At 44.9% G+C, this 20,032-nt stretch overlaps 1 protein-coding gene across 1 annotated transcript; it reads right to left on the bottom strand.

The window, feature by feature from the left end:
• Positions 1-946: 946 nt before the first annotated feature.
• On the bottom strand, positions 947-17,119 carry LOC137607860 (asparagine synthetase [glutamine-hydrolyzing]-like). Its single transcript, XM_068333885.1, has 11 exons — positions 16,871-17,119; positions 14,572-14,809; positions 14,286-14,471; positions 14,096-14,197; positions 13,882-14,009; positions 11,870-11,996; positions 10,928-11,034; positions 4,495-4,595; positions 2,873-2,954; positions 2,610-2,765; positions 947-1,156 (listed from the first exon to the last, which is right to left on the bottom strand). The coding sequence occupies exons 1-11, from the start codon at positions 17,117-17,119 to the stop codon at positions 947-949; spliced, it is 1,686 nt and encodes a 561-aa protein (XP_068189986.1).
• Between the last annotated feature and the right edge of the window lie 2,913 nt (positions 17,120-20,032).

The following is a 20,032-nucleotide window of genomic DNA, read 5'->3' as shown; positions in this document are numbered from 1 at the left end:
GCGTCATCAGCCTGTGACCTGCAGTGCTCACTGGTCTGGTTTGCAGCCGAGTGTGAAGCGGCAAGGATGAGGATTAGCACCTCCAAATCTGAGGCCATGGTCCTCATCAGGAAACCGGTGGAATGCCTTCTCCAAGTGGGGAATGAGGTCCTTCCACAAGTGAAGGAGTTTAAGTATCTTGGGGTCCTGTTCACGAGTGAGGGAACAATGGAGCGTGAGATTGGACGGAGAATTGGGGCAGCAGGAGCGGTATTGCAGTCACTTTACCGCACTGTTGTCACAAAGAGGGAGCTAAGCTGAGAGGCAAAGCTCTCCATCTACCGTTCAATCTTCGTTCCTACCCTCACCTATGGTCATGAGCGATGGGTCATGACCCAAAGAACGAGATCGCGGATACAAGCGGCTGAAATGGTCTTTCTCAGGCGGATAGCTGGTGTCTCCCTTAGAGATAAGGTAGAAACACTGCTGTTCACGAGGGGCTCAGAGTAGAGTCGCTGCTCCTTCACATGGAAAGTAGTCAGTTGAGGTGGTTTGGGCATCTGGTGCGGATGCCTCCAGGACGCCTCCCTAGGGAGGTGTTTCTGGTACGTCCAGCTGGGAGGAGACCTCGGGGCAGACCCAGGACCAGGTGGAGGGATTATATCTCAACACTGGCCTGGGAACGCCTTGGGATCCCCAGTCAGAGCTGGAGGATGTGAGGGGAAAGGGAAGTTTGGGGCTCCCTGTTGAAGCTGCTGCCCCCGCGACCCGATTGCGGATAAGCGGTGGAAGATGGATGGATGAATGGATGGAAAGAAACCAACAAACACACTAATTGAATATTTTACCTACATATTAGCAAATGCTGCATAGTGAAATAGTCAACTACACAAAGGTAAGTCTAATCTGAATTGTAGAAGTTACCCCTCCACTGTTCTAAGTCTAACAAAGCCCTACACGGTTTGAATTATTGCTCTTCCTCAGGCTTGTAAATCAACAACGTCCGCGCTGACGGGTCTGAAGCATTGATCCAGCGAGGCATCCAGAAATGGGAGAGCCACTTGTCTTGGCCTGGATAGTGCTTCTGAAACACCTGTCTGAAGTAGTAGGCCTCTTTGGTGCGTGGAGGGTTGTGAGGGAATGTCTGATGAGCTCTTTCCATCTGGTCATCATTCACCTATGAGAATATACAGGGCAGGAGAGACACAAACATTAAGTCATCCCAGCTCATGTACCCTTTGCTATGACCTACCTGTGACCCACAACTCAGAACTGATCCCCAAACATCTTTGGAATTCCTCCCTTTGTCAAATGTAAATGGAGCACAAGTATCACATGGATCTGGTGCTGACAGCAGTGACAGCAGTAACAGTCATTGGTGATGTTTTATAAGTGACCAGTAGAAATGCCTGCAGGGGGCCACAGGGGCCCCTACCATTTCCAAACAGGACTCCTGGCTGCACAGCCAGTGTTGCCATGTGCTGCTCACACCTCAGTGGTAGCAGAATACATTAACAATGGTGTCAGAGCTCCTTGTGCCGACACATACTTGGACTTGTAAACGTGTTGTTTCCACACACACTCTCTATCCCCAACTGATGAAGACCCCTGGACTAGATCTTGAAAAGTCAACTGGACTCTATGGAAAACCTTGGAGATGTTTTGTTCTGGGAGTTCCCTGAAGAAGCTTCTTGGGTAAAAGGCAAGATGCCTTCAATTTTTTGCTACAAATCCACTTGACTTTTCTTCACAAGGAGGTCTACCATGACATGGAGGACTGAGAATCTTCACAGACCTTCTTGAACTGCAGTCGTGTTCAAGGACTAAACTGAGATTATTGCCTGTTGCCTGTTCCCTGATGAGGGATGTCCTTCCTCTTGAACTAAATACGAGTGGCCACAAGACTATCTACCATCATCCCCAGAGATTGACAGACGGGGACCCAGATGGAGTCCTGAGCAGGAATCACATGACTTGGCTCCTGGATATCCTGCCACTGATTGATGGCCAGCATCTGAGTTTCTGGTCCACAGTTGGCAGTCCAGATATTTGCATTCCACTCCTTTCTTTGGCATTTTTGGCAGGACTTGGTCGGGACTAGACCATTCCACAGTGTAAAGTGGTTCATTATGTATAAGAGTAATACCCCACATACACATGAACACATTGTTATCTATTCAGAAGGGTGACTGTCAGTGGAACTCAGGAAAAGTTTGTACTAATTCAGCCTACAGTTTGACAACCACAACATACTGCCTGAAGGCAAGAGTTCCTACTTATGAAGGACGTCTATTGGATAACAGGTGGTTTTAAGATCTGTCCTCCTTTCTGCCTCCTCAACAATCTCCTGAAGAGAATTTGGGTGCAGGATAAAAAAATTTTTTGAGTCATTTTGACCGAGCTGTGGAATTGTGATTAAAGTTCAACAAACAGCTCACTAAATTAGGTAATGATGTCATACCAAACACTATATGGAGTGTCTGCATTACAGAACAATTACATCATGGGTTTTGTCATTAATGAACCCTGAGCCTTTACATTAAATCTAGGGTTATATTAAATTTGAATTGAAAGAAAATTGAAATACCAGAGAACAAAAGATCCGTCACAAGTCTTCAACCATCACCTACCAGAGACTCGATGTGCTCCTGCAGGTAATTGTACCAGGACTTCTTCAGGGACATTATACCATCACTGAAGGCTTCTTTACGCCTCCACAGGATCTCATCAGGGATCAGGTTTGTATTTTCAAAGGCAGTCCTCAAAAGATACTTCTCCACTCCACGCTGGACACAGGAAAACACTACTGAATACAACACTATTGCACTAATGCAATGGATGATCACTGTATTCAAAGAGCTCTGTGTAGCACACACTCCTTAAATAAACTGACCCGAGGAACCCTCATCTTCTCAGGCAGAGAGAGGTAGTATGCACTTAATCTGTGGTCCAAGAAAGGCACCCTGAGCTCCAGTCTGAAAGAAATAAAGAATCATCACAATACAAGAAAAAATAAAAAGTTAAAAGGTGGTTCTTAAATGTGTATCAAAAATAGCTCACAGATCACATAATCAATACTATTAAAGAACAAGTATGATTATAGGACAGTAAATAATGGTTGTTTTCCACAGAACATCATTTCAACCCCTGACATCTGTGGTTAATAGTTAGTGGTTAATGGTTATTGGGTTCAATAGGCTCTATCATCACTGGAGTACGTTCATTTTTAATTTATATTTCATTTAATTTATATCCAAACCAACATTGATTTACTATCTTTTATTCCTCCAGAACTGATTATTTGAGTCTCATCAATCATGCTCTAGTTACAGTTAAAGGGACACTAAAGTTAATTTTAAGTGATATAAATTTGTTATTCATCATTATAAAAAATAGAAGAAAAAATACATTTTATATGTATTTTATGTGTAGCATCATCCATTTGGTCAAAAAAGTTTAAAATCTGCGCCGCAGCTGCTTCCCCATTCAGTGGTCACGTGGGCGTCATACGTCACTGGCGCCCAACTTCGCTTGGCAGCCATAAGAAACAATGCAATCCACTCCAAAAGTATCATGGTTACCTGCGCGGTGAACGGTCGTGTCAACAGAACATCAAGAAAACACAAAGACAAGGACTTATCCTTCTTTAGAATACCTTCTGAGAAGCTAGGAAGGAGATGGAGAGCTCGGATGATTTTGTGGCCAGACCTTCTTGGGGAAAGATTGAGAAGTGCATGAAAGCTAATCTGCTACTTGTGGTTAATTACTATAAGGTGGAGATGCCATATAGTGCTAGAAAAGAAGAACTTAAGCAGACTCTGTGTGAAGGATTGGTAGAACAGGGTGTTCTACCTAAACCAACTGTTGAGGCAGCTGCTGGGGTGCGTGTAGGGCCGGAAGCGTTCCCTGAGCTGTCTGTGGAAAAATGACCACAGATCTCCGCATAGCCCTTCAAATAAAGGAGGTGGAGATCAGGAATAAACAGCTTGAGCTACAAGCCTTTCATCTCCGTATCAGGGCTCTTGAACAGGAAAGAGCCCCTGTAGCCTCCACCCCAGAGTTTCCCAATCAGAGTTTTGGTTCTGCTCCTGCTTTTGACGTTAGTACGCACATTATACTGGTCCCTCCATTTCGTGAGTCCGAGGTGGACTCTTATTTCAGTGCTTTTGAGGGGATAGCTACTGCTCTGAAATTGCCTGAGGAGTTCTGGTCACTTCTTCTCCAGTGTCAGCTTGTGGGGAAAGCTCAGGAAGTCTGTGCCAGTCTGTCAATTGAGGACAGTCTGAATTACGACATCTTGAAAAGGACTGTATTGAGGGCTTATGAGCTGGTACCCGAAGCATACAGACAAAAATTTAGAAACAGCGTTAAATCTGCCAACCACACGCACATCGAGTTTGCTTCTTGGGACTTGGGGAAGATGGGGCTCGCTCATGTTATGGCTCAGCCCCTCCTAGACGGAGCGTAACATTGGTATTGGTGCGTCCCAAATGAATGAATGAAATGTTACGTTACCCGTGTGCAGCAGTGGTGCGGTCAGCACGAAGGACATCAAACAGGTAGAGTTCTTTCAGCAGTCGAACACTGTCCTGTGCTGCCGCTTCGGGAGTCGGAGCCTGGAGGAGGAACACAACTCTGTTAGCACCTAGCTTCAATATAGTCCTTTATATTCTCTGAAGGTAATTTAGTACACTGAGAAAGGCAGGCTAATGGCATTTTTATTGAAAGCTAGGTTGGACTCTTTGACACTCCTCCTCTTCACCTTTTTAGCCATTTTTCAATAGTCATAGTAAGATTAGTCAAACAAATTTGGCAAATGGGTACTGACCACTTTGCTTAATGCAAAATTTACTGATTTGCCACCATATCAATTTATGCACCATATGCCAATCAGCCATAACATCTTGGAGAAAATAGTCGCTAATCAGTTTTGTGATTTCCTGAAATCCAACAGTTTATTAGAGAATTTCCAGTCAGGATTTAGGGAACATCATAGTACGGAAACAGCACTTGTCAAGGTTAGCAACGACCTTCTAACCGCTTCAGACAGAGGACTTGTTTCTATACTGGTTCTCTTGGACCTTAGTGCGGCGTTTGACACAATTGACCACAATATTCTTCTGGCACGACTGGACAAAACAATTGGTATTAAGGGTTTAGCACTGATGTGGTTTAAGTCCTATTTAACTGACCATTCCCAGTTTGTTCACGTTAATAACAACTCCTCCCAGTCCACTACAGTTAGTTATGGAGTTCCTCAAGGCTCGGTTCTTGGTCCAATACTGTTTATCTTATAAATGCTTCCTCTGGGTAATTTGATAAGGAAACACTCCATCAACTTCCATTGTTATGCCGATGATACACAATTATATCCCTCGATTAAACCTGATGCAGTCAATCAGTTGTGCAAATTACAGGCGTGTATCAAAGGGATTAAAGATTGGATGACCAATAACTTTTTGCATCTCAATTCAGATAAAGCTGAGGTCATTTTGCTCGGCCCAAAAACTGTTGGGGATGTAGTGCCAAGTGATGTAATAACGTTGGATGGCATCACGTTTGAGGCCAAAACCACTGCGAGGAACCTAGGTGTCATCTTTGATCAGGATCTCTCGTTTAACACACACATTAAGCAGGTTTCTAGAACGGCCTTTTTCCATCTCCAAACATTGTTAAAATCAGGCATATTTTAAAACGGAGTGATGCAGAGAAATTAATCCACGCTTTCATCACTTCCAGACTAGATTACTGTAACGCACTTTTTTCAGGCTGCCCCAAAAAGTCGGTGAAGACACTTCAACTAATCCAGAATGCTACTGCGCATGTTCTGACCAGGATCAGTGCCAGAGACCAGGTTCTGACCAGGACCAGTACCAGAGACCAGGTTCTGACCAGAACCAGTACCAGGGACCATATTTCTCCTGTGTTGCTTCTCTGCACTGGCTTCCTGTGAAAGCTAGGATAGATTTTAAAATACTCCTCCTCACTTCCAAAGCCCTTCGTGGCACCGACCTATCTGAAGGAAGTTTTAGTTCCATATAATCCATGTAGAGCATTACGCTCTCAACATACTGGCCTACTGGTGGTTCCTAGAATTGACAAAAGTAGGATGGGGGATAGAGCCTTTTGCTATCAAGCCCCTCTATTGTGGAACCACCTCCCTACCTCAGTTCGGGGGGCAGACACCCTCTCACTATTTAAGACTAGACTTAAAACTTTTCTTTTTCACAAATTTTACAATTAAGGCAACTTAGGCTACTACGTTTTTGTTTTTTTTGTTTTTTCTTTTTTTATAGACCTACACTGCTGGAGACTCAACATCCAGACTCACTGAGTTCCTCTCTCCTCCCCCTTCTGTCCAACCATCTCTGTTACTCCTCCTCCTCTCTGATCTCACTCTCCAAGTCTCCAATCACACCCTACTAACTCAACTTCTTCCCTGGAGTCTCTGTGCTCTATGTCCTCCCAGGTTTTTCTCAGGTTCACCCCTCATCCACCCATCTGCTATGGACCTGCACCTCCCATCCACCAGTATCACCCCTCACCTAACCATCGACTGGGGTCCTGCTGCCTGTCTTCCTTGGTGTCATCATACTGTTCCACCCCTCATCCACCCATCTGCTGTGGACCCTTCCTCTATGGACCTGCACCTCCAAGCCCACCAGTAACACCCCTCATTTATCCATCGGCTGGGGTCCTGCTTCCTTTCTTCCTCTGTACCGCCATACAGTCATCCACGCAGCTGTAATTTTACCTCGACTTTAGCAACCTTAACCATATTGACTCTGACTCTATCTGGTCTATCTGCCACTCTCTCTCTGTCTCTCTCTCTCTGACCCTGTTCTTATCTTCCTTTGATTTCTTTTCCACCCAACCGGTCGAGGCGGATGGCCGCCCAAAAGAGTCTGGGTCCTGCCCGGAGTTTCTTCCTAATCGAGGGAGTTTTTCCCCGCCACTGTCGCTTATGTTTGCTCTGGAGGGTTCAGTTTGGTTTCTCTGTCTGTTAAAGCGCTTTGAAATGTCTGCTGTCATGATTAAGCGCTATATAAATAAAACTTGACTTCTTTTGGAGATACAATCTAGACTGTTAACTGGCAACATATCGGCAACACATTTTGATAAACAAGTACCGCAGTTTCCAACTAGAACCAATGCGATCACAGACTGCAACATCCCACGACAACCCCTGAATTCAAAATTTTACCCTGACCTACTTGCATCAAAGTTAGTGCTCTGACCTACTGTCATTGATCAAAGCACTAGCTTTGATCTATGGTCTTACTCACACTGACCTTCTCCCTCGTCTTTCTATGTTATCCGGTTCCTGAGTGTACAAAAGTTGAAATTTGACCTAAACCTACTTTTCTCAAGGTCAAGGTCATCATCTCATTTTCATCTCCTTTGCTGCTTGGGTGATGTGCTTTTGGTTTCATCTTTCTATCTGCAACGGTTGTGAACAACAAACAAACACACGAACACTGACAATCACAATACATCACCGCTTTGAAGCGGTGTGTAATAACTGATGCAATAATATAAGTTCCTTCCTATAAGAAGAAGTAACTGTTTTAATAATGAAGTCAAGAAATCAATGCTCAAACATGGAATATAATAACGACGCATCACTGCATCACGTTCAATGTAGCAGCAAGAGGACACAAGCCAGTGTCTTATTGTGCCGGTCCCAAGCCCGGATAAATACAGAGGGTTGCGTCAGGAAGGGCATCCGGCGTAAAACTTTTGCCAAATCAAAGATGTGAATCAAACCTATGACTTCCATACCGGATCGGTCGAGGCCCGGGTTAACAACGACCGCCATCGGCGCTGTTGACCTACAGGGCGCCGGTGGAAATTGGTCTACTGTTGGTCGAAGAAGGAGAGGAGGAAAGTGCATTCGCTCGAAGAAAGAGAAGAGGAACACCAAAAGTGTAGGACTAAGAGTAGGGACGTTGAATGTTGGAACTATGACAGGAAAAGGTAGAGAGTTGGTTGACATGATGCAGAGAAGGAAGGTAGACATACTGTGTGTCCAGGAGACCAGGTGGAAAGGTAGCAAGGCTAGAAGTTTAGGAGCAGGGTTCATGTTGTTCTGTCATGGTGTAGATAGGAAGAGAAATGGAGTAGGAGTTATCTTGAAGGAGGTGTTTGTCAGGAATGTCCTGGAGGTAAAAAGAGTGTCAGATAGAGTGATGATTCTGAAGCTAGAAATTGAAGGTGTGATGTTCAATGTAGTTAGCGGGTATGCTCCACAGGTAGGATGTAAGCTGGAGGAGAAGGAGAAATTCTGGTTGGACTTTGATGAAGTGATGCAGAGCATGCCTAGAAGTGAGAAAGTTGTCATTGGAGCAGACTTCAATGGACATGTTGGTGCAGGAAACAGAGGTGATGAGGAGGTGATGGGCAGGTTTGGTATCCAGGAGAGGAACGCAGAAGGACAGATGGTAGTTGACTTTGCAAAAAGGATGGAAATGGCTGTAGTGAATACTTTCTTCCAGAAGAGGAAGGAACATAGGGTGACCTATAAGAGTGGTGGTAGGAGCACACAGGTAGACTACATCTGGTGTAGACGGTGTAACCTGAAAGAGATCAGTGACTGCAAAGTAGTGGTACGTGAGAGTGTAGCCAAACAGCATAGGATGGTGTTGTGTAGGATGACTCTGGTGGTGAGGAAGATCAAGAGGGCAAAGGCAGAGCAGAAGACGAAATGGTGGAAGCTGAAAAAGGAAGAGTGTTGCATGACTTTTAGGAAGGAGTTAAGACAGACTCTGGGTGGTCAGGATGTGCTTCCAGATGACTGGACAACTACAGCTAATGTGATCAGGGAGACAGGTAGGAGAGTACTTGGTGTGTCATCTGGAAGGAAAGTAGATAAGGAGACTTGGTGGTGGAATGAGGAGGTACAGGAGTGTATACAGAGAAAGAGGTTAGCTAAGAGGAAGTGGGACACTGAGAGGACTGAGGAGAGTAGACAGGAGTACAGGGAGATGCAGCGTAAGGTGAAGGTAGAGGTAGCAAAGGCCAAACAAGAAGCTTATGATGACTTGTATGCTAGGTTGGACAGTAAGGAGGGAGAGACTGATCTATACCGGTTGGCAAGACAGAGAGACAGAGATGGGAATGACGTGCAGCATGTTAGGGTGATTAAGGATAGAGATGGAAGTCTATTGACAGGTGCCAGTAGTGTGATGGGAAGATGGAAAGAGTACTTTGAAGAGTTGATGAACGTGGAAAATGAGAGAGAACAAAGACTAGAAGAGGTGACCCTTGTGGACCAGGAAGTAGCAAAGATTAGTCAGGATGAAGTGAGGAGGGCACTGAAGAGGATGAAGAGTGGAAAGGCAGTCGGTACTGATGATATACCTGTAGAGGTATGGAAGTGTCTAGGAGAGGTGGCAGTAGAGTTTCTGACTGGGTTGTTCAACAGGATCTTAGATAGTGAGAAGATGCCTGAGGAATGGAGGAGAAGTGTGCTGGTGCCCATTTTTAGGAACAAGGGAGATGTGCAGAGTTGTGGCAACTACAGAGGAATAAAGCTGATGAGCCATACAATGAAGTTATGGGAGAGAGTAGTGGAAGCTAGACTAAGGGCAGAAGTGAACATTTGTGAGCAGCAGTATGATTTCATGCCAAAAAAGAGTACTACAGATGCAGTATTTGCGTTGAGGATGTTGATAGAGAAGTACAGAGAAGGCCAGAGGGAGCTGCATTGTGTTTTTGTAGATCTGGAGAAAGCTGATGACAGGGTGTCCAGAGAGGAACTGTGGTATTGTATGAGGAAGTCTGGAGTGGCAGAGAAGTATGTTAGAGCGGTGCAGGACATGTATGAGGACTGTAAGACAGTGGTGAGGTGTGTGTAGGTGTGACAGAGGAGTTCAGGGTGGAGGTGGGACTGCATCAGGGATCAGCTCTGAGCCCCTTCTTGTTGCTATGGTGATGGACAGGCTGACAGACGAGGTTAGACAGGAATCTCCATGGACTATGATGTTTGCAGATGACATTGCGATTTGTAGTGAGAGCAGGGAACAGGTGGAGGAGAAGCTAGAGAGGTGGAGGTTTGTCCTGGAAAGGAGAGGAATGAAGGTTATCCGCAGTAAGACAGAGTACATGTGTGTGAATGAGAGGGACCCAAGTGGAAGAGTGAGGTTACAGGGAGAAGAGATCAAGAAGGTGGAGGATTTGAAGTACTTAGGGTCAACAGTCCAGACCAATGGAGAGTGTGGAAAAGAGGTGAAGAAGCGTGTCCAGGCAGGATGGAACGGGTGGAGGAAAGTGTCAGGTGTGATGTGTGATAGAAGAGTTTCAGCTAAAATGAAAGGAAAGGTGTACAAAACTGTGGTGAGACCAGCGGTGTTGTTTGGTCTAGAGACAGTGTCACTGAGGAAAAGACAGGAGACAGAGGTGGAGGTAGCAGAGATGAAGATGCTGAGGTTCTCTCTGGGAGTGACCAGGATGGATAGGATCAGGAATGAGTACATCAGAGGGACAGCACATGTTAGAGGTTCTGGAGATAAAGTCAGAGAGGCCAGACTGAGATGGTTTGGACATGTCCAGAGGAGAGATAGTGAATATATTGGTAGAAGGATGCTGAGTTCTGAACTGCCAGGCAGGAGGCCTAGAGGAAGACCAAAGAGGAGGTGTATGGATGTAGTGAAAGAGGACATGAAGGTAGCTGGTGTGAGAGAAGAGGATTCAAAGCACAGGGCTAGCTGGAGGAAATTGATTCGCTGTGGCGACCCCTGAAGGGAAAAGCCGAAAGGAAAAGAAGAAGACTGCATCACGTTCATTACCCGAACTGACCGGGAACACAGATATTACAAAAACAAAGGCTTGATCTCACCGGCTTAGGAGAGGTAATGATCTTTACAAAATGTAACATGAACAGCCATTAGCTAAATATACAGTAAGTGGTGGTTTGAGAGCTTCATTAGTCTTTAGTATTTGGACTTGCCTTGTGGAAGTAAATGTATCCCTGAGTCAGCTCATCAGAACCCTCTCCAGAGAAGATGACCACGCTGTCAGAATTCTCCCTGATATACTTTGATACCAAGAACATCCCTGCAGTGGAAGAAAAAGACACAGTTGACAAAGTCAGAATCAGAATCATCATTTTAACAGTGACTGTCTTGTTTTTTGGCATTACACACAATGTTTGTGAAGCGGGACTTCACTATTCACAAAAAATTAGGTTATATTTGGTTCATGTGAAACATAAAAAGTTCACAATAGAGTGAAATATCATGGAAGTAAGACATTTAAGCAGACGCATGCAATGGTGATCTCCTCTTCTCAAACAACAGTGGTGGGGATACCACAAAAAAAAAGTCAATGTCTCAATTACTTGTCATAAGTAGTTTCTAGTTTGGGATCAATCTAGCTATCGATCTATCTAGGTGCCCTTGAGCATCAATTATAGATTGATAATGACTGGACTTATTGTCTGCATGAGGCATGGTATCCCACGCCTTGAAGGGTGGACCTCAGATCGCTGAGGTCCTGGGGTACCAAATTACACGGTAGCTCAGCTGATCCTGTAGGCCACTCCATTGGAGGTACCCAAGGCGCCAACAGTCGTTTCCTAATGATGAGCTGGAGCACTAATGAGCAGACACACCTGCCTGAAAGGTGCAACACTTCTTCTGTGTGCATTCATTAAAATAAAATATTTCTACATATGCATACATCTTTAAAAAAGTTGCCGAACAGTACTTGCTGGTTAACTGAAAACAGCACTTAAATATGTCTGAAAATATTTTTATGATCCAAACTGTAATAATAATAAAGTGGTTAAATTTGGCAGTTTCCTTAATGAACAGAATATCTTTCATTACATCATCTGGAACTACCTGTCACAGGTAAGTGATGCACCCACAGGTGACACAGCCAGACTCACCAACAGAGGCATGTATGGTACCGATGTCATAGGTCTCCAGGTGAAAGATCACGTCCTCTACAGCTTGGATACCTTCTTCTGGACTGAAGTTGACCTCATGGTGTTCACTGCCGATGTGAGCTGCAACCTGCAAACACAACCCGTCTGAATGAAAACAAACCAAACTGAGTGGGGAAAAAGCCGTGCCTCACCCATGGAAACAATTGCCTCCATTGAGGTACAAATGTTCAGAGTTTTGCTGGATTTCACTTGTCTTCTTCTGCGTCTTTATCTGTACAGCCCACAGTAACATCTGTCTCTCTTCATTAACTTTTGTTTGTTTGTTATTCAAGAAAGCACTCATTGTCACTTGGTTTTTCTCCAGCTTTTGCATCTTCTCCGGAGACAAAGTGATAATGTCAGACTAATTCCTCTCTCACTGCAGCGTGTAAAATGAGCAGACATCGTGTTGCCGTTTGGTCGATTTTAAAGGGGTCTTATGATGAAAATCACACTTTTTCAGGCCTCTACATATATATAGTGGCCCTCCCTAACCCGAACAACTCCTAGAATCAGCTAAACAAACACTTCCTGCATCAATAGATGGTCATTTGTGGCATAAATTAGGTCATAAATGGCGCTCTGTCATTGGACAGAGTGACTGACGATATTGATATTGTGTGTGTGTGTGTGTGTGTGTGTGTGTGTGTGTGTGTGTGTGTGTGTGTGTGTGTGTGTGTATTACCAGCATCACAGCGAACACATAACCAGTTGTACATTAATTACTAATTCAGAACAATTGTCTTTTTTTTGGTGAATGAAAGCAGCTTTTGCTCTTCTAAGTGATCGGAGAGCTGCGTGTATCCACACACACACACACACACACACACACACACACACACACACACACACACACACACACACACACACACACACACACACACACACACACACACACACACACACACACACACACACACACACACACACAAGAATACACAAGAGAAAAACTTGGTCTTACCAGTAAAATCCCATGTTGTATTAGTTTGTGTTAGCTTAGCTCCCATGTTTTCCACAATCACTCATTGTACATGATGATTGTTGGAAAACACAGATTTAATTACCTCACCAGCAGGTCTCATCGTGTTTACACAATGAGCCACGAGTCTTTGTTCAGCAAAGACTGAGGAACACGAGGAAGCAGGTCCACGCTTAACACCGAAAAATCAACCGTTATATCATGAAAAACAAAAGTGTAAAACTCAAACACGTAGCAGCGAAGTTACTGAAAGTTAAAAAAGTTATGCCAAATGATCGATCTATAATGCAGGCACGTTGAAGTGGTGCAAGTAAACATACACACATGAACGTGGGGGGAGGGAGGGGTTGATTGAGGCAGCTCAGAGGGGGAAGGAGATAGAGAGCTGAGAACTACGCCCATTAAAACAGAGCTTTTGAGAGTGGAAGAGAATTTACCAATATTAATCATATTTTAATATAATAATCATATATTTAATCATATGTTTAATTGAGGACCAGGGATCAGTTTGGGGCAAGACATTTCAAATACAGCGTAGTTGTACACTTTGCAGCTGAATGACATGAATTAAAAAAAGTATAATATTGGACCTTTAATAAGACTTAATCAGGCAGGTGAGTCTCGTGAAGAGAAACTCGCACGAGATCATAACAAAATGGCGATTTCCGGGTTTGAAATATAAGTGGAGAAAAGGATAAATTGTGAATATTTTTGTTGAATGGAAGTGCATTTTTTCCCAATATTATATTGAGTATAGAGGTAGCATCGATTTCTTTTTATTGTAAGTACAGTATTTTGTACACTATAAGGCACATTGTCGGTTTTTGAGAAAATTAAAGGCTTTTAGGTGTACCTTATAGTGCAGAAAATACTGTATTTAAAGCTTGCATTCCAGGGACGGATGTTGTCTGTTGATCCTGTGTCCCTGTCAAAAAATGGGCATCAAAGATGCAAGGTTGTACACTAGCGAGAACACTGCACTAGAAGAACCAACCTTCCGTGCGGCCAGAAGGTCTGGACTATCGTCTGCTCCAATAGAGAAGGTCTGAATAGGATACTGCAGCTTCTCCTCTTTAGCCAGCTTCACCAGTGTAGCAGCAACCAAACTGGAATCCAGACCTCCTGAGAATCAGAAACACAAGTCAAATTAAACCCCAAGAATTAAACCTCTGAAGACATAAATACTAATGAGAGACTTGGGTTCTTACCTGATAGAAGACAACCAATTTTCCTTTGAGCCATGAGGCGTTTCTTTACAGCATTCTCAAACAAGGTTCTAATATTCATTTTCACTGTTTCCTCATCAAAACCTGTGGAAACATCAGTTTTGAAAAAATGTTATACAAATAATTACCAAATTATTGAATGAGCGTGAATCAAATATAAAAAGTTTTATACCTGTAGGCAGTCTCTCCACAGTGTCGTAGATGGCATGAGCAGGCTCCTTGGTGCAGCAATGGAACTGCTTCATTTCAATGGACTGAACTTTACCAGTTGGCTTCAACTCAAAGGTCTCAAAGTGTCCAGGGAGAAGGTGGACGATGTCAGCAGGAGTGGCCATTGCATGGGAAAGTTGTGTAAGTCCTTTTAGTGGGAAGAAAAATAAATTGAGCAATGCAAAAACATATTCTTGCAAGATTAGTAATGACCCAGATTAAGGGAGATTAATCAACCCTCTTGTTACCTTTGGCTTCCGAACAAACTGCGAGGAATCCATCGTCTGTAAGGAGTTTGAACAAAGGCCGGACACCATAAGTGTCTCTTCCCAGAAAGACTTTTCTGTTGGAAGTGTCCAGAAGAATAAAAGCAAAGACACCATCAAGGAGGGAAGCCATCTTCTGGATGCCAAAGCAGTGGTACAGATGCAGGATAATCTCACCATCCACTTGAGTCTGGAAATCAAACTCAAACTGCTCCTTCAACTGGATTAAAGTAGAAGAAGAAGCACTGAATGAGTTTCCTGGTTTCTTCTCGTCAAAGTTCATATCTCAATTACTAATACCAGATTAGATTAAAAATACAGAAATGCTTCATGTCCCTAGAGCTAGCCTCTTTGTCTGGGGATTGGGCCGTCGAGTCCCATTCTGACGACTGCCACCCAATCCACACTGCACCCATCCCCTACAGTTTCTTTGGCGGGTGGTGAGTCCACCGGTGGTTGGGCCCACGTCGTCCTTTCGGGCAGAGGCCCGGCCACCAGGCGCTCGCATACGAGCCCCAACCTTGGGCCTGGCTCCAGGGTGGGACCCTGGTTGTGCCATACCGAGCGATGTCGCGGTCCTTGATTTTTCTTTCATCATAGGGGTTTTTGTACTGCTCTTCGTCTGGCCCATCATCCAGGACCTGTTTGCCAAGGGAGACCCTAGCAGGAGCATAAAGCCCCTGGCAACAGGGGATCAATCGGGCACTCAAACTCCCCCACCACAATAAGGTGGCAGGGACCAAATAAGGGATAAATAAGGGCAGATAAAGCACCAAAGAATCTCTGCTTTTTGCAGACAATGTTGTCCTGTTGGCCTCATCAAACCTGGACCTTCAGCTGCACTGGGACGGTTTGTAGCTGTGTGACGCGACTGGGATGAGGATCAGCACCTCTAAATCCGAGTCCATGGTTCTCGACCGGAAAAGGGTGCTGTGCCCTCTTCAGGTTGGTGGAGAGTCTTTGCCCCAAGTGGAGGAGTTTAAGTATCTTGGGGTCTTGTTCACGGGTGAGGGAAGGATGGAACATGAGATTGACAGATGGATCAGTGCAGCTTCTGCAGTGATGCAGTCGCTGTATAGGTCTCTCGTGGTGAAGAAGGAGCTTAGCCGCAAGACTAAGCTCTCAATTTACCGGTCAATCTACGTTCCTACTCTCACCTATGGTCATGAGCTTTGGGTCATGACTGAAAGGACAAGATCCCGGATACAAGCGGCTGAAATGAGTTTCATCCTTAGTGTGGGTGGGTGCACCCTTAGAGATAGGGTGAGGAGCACAGTCACCAGGAAGGAGCTCGGAGTAGAGCTGCTGCTCTTCCGCCTCGAGCGGAGCCAGCTGAGGTGGCTCAGGCATCTGTTCAGGATGCCTCCTGGATGCCTCCCTGGGGAGGTGTTCTGGGCATGTCCTACCGGGAGACCTCGAGGAAAACCGAGGACATGCTGGAGGGACTATGTCTCCGGGCTGGCCTGGGAACACCTCCCCCTGGGGAGCTGGAAGAGGTGTCTGGGGACAGGGAAGTATGGGCATTCCTGTTGAGACTGTTGCCCCCGATGGATGGATGAAATGCTTCAATTAAACAGCACAACAACTAAAATATTTAAACACTACATTGTGATATAAGATTCTGTCTGACTTACAGTGGAATGAAGAACAGACTGACAATGACTTTTCGACAAACAGCCTTTAAGCAAAACAAATTGAATTAAACAAATTAAAGTACATGGGCGGCACAGTGGCGCAGTGGGTAGCGCTGTCTCCGCCCAGCAAAGCGGTTCTGGGTGCGAGTTCCACTCTGTGTGGAATTTACATGTTCACCGTGTGTCTGTGTGGGTTCTCTCCGGGTTCTCCAGCTTCCTCCCACCTCCAAAAACCATACACTTCAGGTTAATTGGACGGTCCCAAATTGCCGGTAGGAGTGCCTATTTGTCTGTGTATACATGTGGCTCGATAAGTACACTGGCGTCACGTCCGGAGTGTCCCGTCTCACAGCCCTAGGCAGCTTTTATAGGCTCCAGCACTCTGTGACCCGCGACAGGGGATGAAGCGGGTTTAGAAAATTAATGAATGAAAAAAAAATTAAAGAATATGGTCGAGAGTCCCAGTGAATTTAATGTATGTGTAAATCTGTGATCCTGAAGCAAGGTATGGCTTAAGACACAGCGGTAGCGTAGTTAGTAATGTAAGTCATCCCTCATTTCTCGCGGTTAATGCATTCCAGGATCACCCACAAAAAACAAAATTCCGCAAAATGAATTGAACATCTGCACAAGACATCTGGTCTTACCGTCACATGGTTGTAAATCTCTCCATTGTAGCAGAGCCACAAGAAGGGGAACCTGTTGATTCTCAAGGGCTGCATTCCATATAGCTGGTCCACAATGGCCAACCGGTGGAAGCCAAAACAGCAGTTGGTGAAGCCATTAACGTTCTCAAAGCGAAAGGCGTCTGGACCACGGTGAGCAATCTTCATGGCACTGGTGCACTGAACTGACAGGCACTCATCACTACCGAACAAAGCCCAGATACCACACATGTCTCAGCTGGGGACACAGAAAACAGACACGCAAAAGGATTTAGGGTGCAGGTCACTACTACTCACTGAAATGGAAAATAACTGAGGCATCAGCATAAAACAAGCAGCATTTCCACATCAACATGTTAACCTTTGTTTAATACATTATTTTGTTGTTGTGTAGTTAGATTATTCCAAATATTAAGACAATATTTAAAACTAGAGAAACATGTTTTATTCAAGTGTCAGAATCTACTGATTACACATATTAAGGTTTGAATCTGTTTCAAATGTGTTGGTTTATTGTAATTCATTCATTAAAAACTCATTCTTTATTTTCTAAAGCCACAGGGAGCCGTGTCAGAGGAATCAAAGAGCTGGGGCCACAGGTTGTCTTCTCCCGGTATGGATCTAGTGTTATCAGGTGTGTTGGCTTGAAAAAAAAAGTTAAAAAAATATATTTTAAAAATTGTTTTGCATGAAATTAACCACGCGAACACAAAGCAGAACCCACGTGACCGGAGCTCAGCTGCTCACCTGGTTCTCCTGACGGGTTCTGATGAAGGTCTTGATGAAGTGGAGGCGATGAGGATCCCGCTGCTGCTGCTGCTCGGAAGACTCAGCTTGACAGGCAGCCTTCAAAATGTCCAAATGTGATCTGGCGACGACATTGAAGTCAACGTTCAGTGTGTGTAATGTGTGAGGTCATATAATTACACATAAGTACACACAAGAGTTAAAAGTTAAAAGTGTCTTTGTGTTTATAGTGTTTATCAAGTAAACAGGAGATTTTCGGCGCCAGTGTGGAGCTGCTTTTTCACCTGATCGTAACACTGTGGCTCATGGTGTAAACACAATGACTGACTGACCTGAGACCAGGGAAGGATTTGTGGAGGAAAACACAAAGTATGAGCACATGGGATAGAAATCACTGGAGACAAGAAGACGAGAGACGGTAGTTAAAGCCAGTACAATCGTCATGGACAATGAGAGATCACTTGCCAACAATACCGGGGAGCGGTATTACTGATTTTTCGAGCTGACTGTTCACACTGTTTTTAGCACGTGTCCAAATGTGATCTGGCTCTGTTCAGACTGGGCCACATTATCGGCCGATCTGACAGGTTATGGTAACAATAACTTTGGGGCAGAGGCGTCATTCAGTGCATGTATCGAGTGAGGTCATGTAATTGCAACAACAACAAAGACAACAAACATGAAGTTTTGTTACCTTAGCGTGTTGGCGGTAATGCTGTCTGGTAGAGGTGGACAAAATCTCACTCACCAGATATTGTCAACTTCTTCCATTTTTTACTGCTCCGTAATGAACGACGCTCTTCCTTCTGGTGCCGATATGACATCATGGTCCTCCACATCCGATCAGAGTGTTGAGACTGAGACGCATCCGTCCACATCCGATATGAAACTACCTCCCAAATGTGGTTTCAATCATTCCGCAAAGATCGTATATCATGTGGTATGGGACTGTTCAGACTACAAAAGAGACATCCGACATCAGTCTTGATGGGCTAAACATCGGATATAGGCGACCAGTCTGAAGTTGTGACCAGCGTTCTCTAGATGTTCTACCAGTCTGTTATGACCAATCAATCAATCAAATTTTATTTTTTAGCACTTAACCATGGCAACAGACATTTCAAAGCGCTTTAACAGACAGAAAAACCCAACTGAACCCTCAGGAGCATAAGCGACAGTGGCGGGGAAAAACTCCCTCAATGAGGAAGAAACTCCGGGCAGGACCCAGACTCTTTTGGGCGGCCATCCACCTGACTGGTTGGGTGGAAAAGAAATAAAAGGAAGATAAGAACAGGGTCAGAGAAAGAGAGACAGAGAGAGAGTGGAAGAAAGACCAGATAGAGTCAGTGTCAATATGGTTACAGTTATGTTTCCCTTTGGTAAATTCTACCAGTCTCTTGTGGCTAGCCTTCTGTAAATATTCTATCAGTCTGTTGTGGCCAGTGTTCTCTTCTTCACCGTGGTCTGCTGGGGGAGCAGCATCAGAGCCAGCGACACCAACAGACTCAACGAGCTGATCAGGAAGGCTAGCTCTGTGATTGGCTGTAGTCTGGACACTGTGGAGGCTGTGGTGGAGAGGAGGACTCTGAACAAACTGGTTTCCATCATGGAGAACCCCGCTCACCCTCTCCAGCACACACTGGACAGACAGCAGAGCTCCTTCTCCAACAGACTGCTACAGCTCTGCTGACGAAAGGACGGATGCAGTGGGTAGTGCTGTTACCGCACAGCGAGGCGGGTCGGGGTTCGAGTCCCGCAGAGTTTGCATGTTCTCCCCGTGTATGCGTGGATTCTCTCGGGGGTCTCCGGCTTCCACCCAAATCCAAAAGCATGCGTTTCAGCCAAACTGGTCGGCTTCAAAGTGCTCGTAGGTGTGAGTGTGTGCGTGCTTGTTTGTCTATATGTGGCTCCACGGTGCACTGGTGTCATGCCCGTAGTGTAGCCTGCCTCACACCCTCAGTCGGCTGGGATTAGCTCCAGTTGGGATCAGGTAGTTCAGCAACCCACTGCTGGGTTGCTGAATTACTTTACAGTAATTACATCTGTAAAGTTGGACGAACGGCTAGGTTTTTCAAAAACAGTCCAGAGTTGACTTTTATGATTTTTATTTTCCTCTTTCCCAGAACCGGTGCAGCATGTATTGTACAAGTGATGAAAAAAAAAAAATTTCCAGCGAAAATAAAGTTGGCCAAGAACAAAACAGAAAACTAAAATAGAGAATCAAGGCTAATCTCTGGCAAAAACAAAAAAAGGAAAACAAAGAAAAACTGCACGAAAGGCTATGGCCTCCTACGGGCCCTGGCAGCTATCAAACATGGGCGCACTAGGGCTGTCGCCCGCTCGACCATACTGACATAACTCAAGTGCCTGGCATCCAGCTCCCTTTCTAGGTGAGAG

Source organism: Antennarius striatus, chromosome 14 (assembly GCF_040054535.1).
Source record: "Antennarius striatus isolate MH-2024 chromosome 14, ASM4005453v1, whole genome shotgun sequence".
Lineage (NCBI taxonomy): Eukaryota > Metazoa > Chordata > Actinopteri > Lophiiformes > Antennariidae > Antennarius > Antennarius striatus.
The sequence above is the reverse complement of the archived record's forward strand: the minus strand, read 5'-3'. Positions and strand labels throughout refer to the sequence as shown.

What these genes read in the sequence shown, in the direction of transcription:
- LOC137607860 (XM_068333885.1), bottom strand. Translation starts at nt 17,119, where the DNA reads ATGTGTGGTATCTGGGCTTTGTTCGGTAGTGATGAGTGCCTGTCAGTT. An exon ending in CGCACCACTGCTGCACACGG is followed by an intron (nt 2,955 to 4,494) that starts GTAACGTAACAT and finishes TATTTCTTTCAG; the next exon opens with ACTGGAGCTCAGGGTGCCTT. An exon ending in AGAAGATGAGGGTTCCTCGG is followed by an intron (nt 2,766 to 2,872) that starts GTCAGTTTATTT and finishes TCCTGTGTCCAG; the next exon opens with CGTGGAGTGGAGAAGTATCT.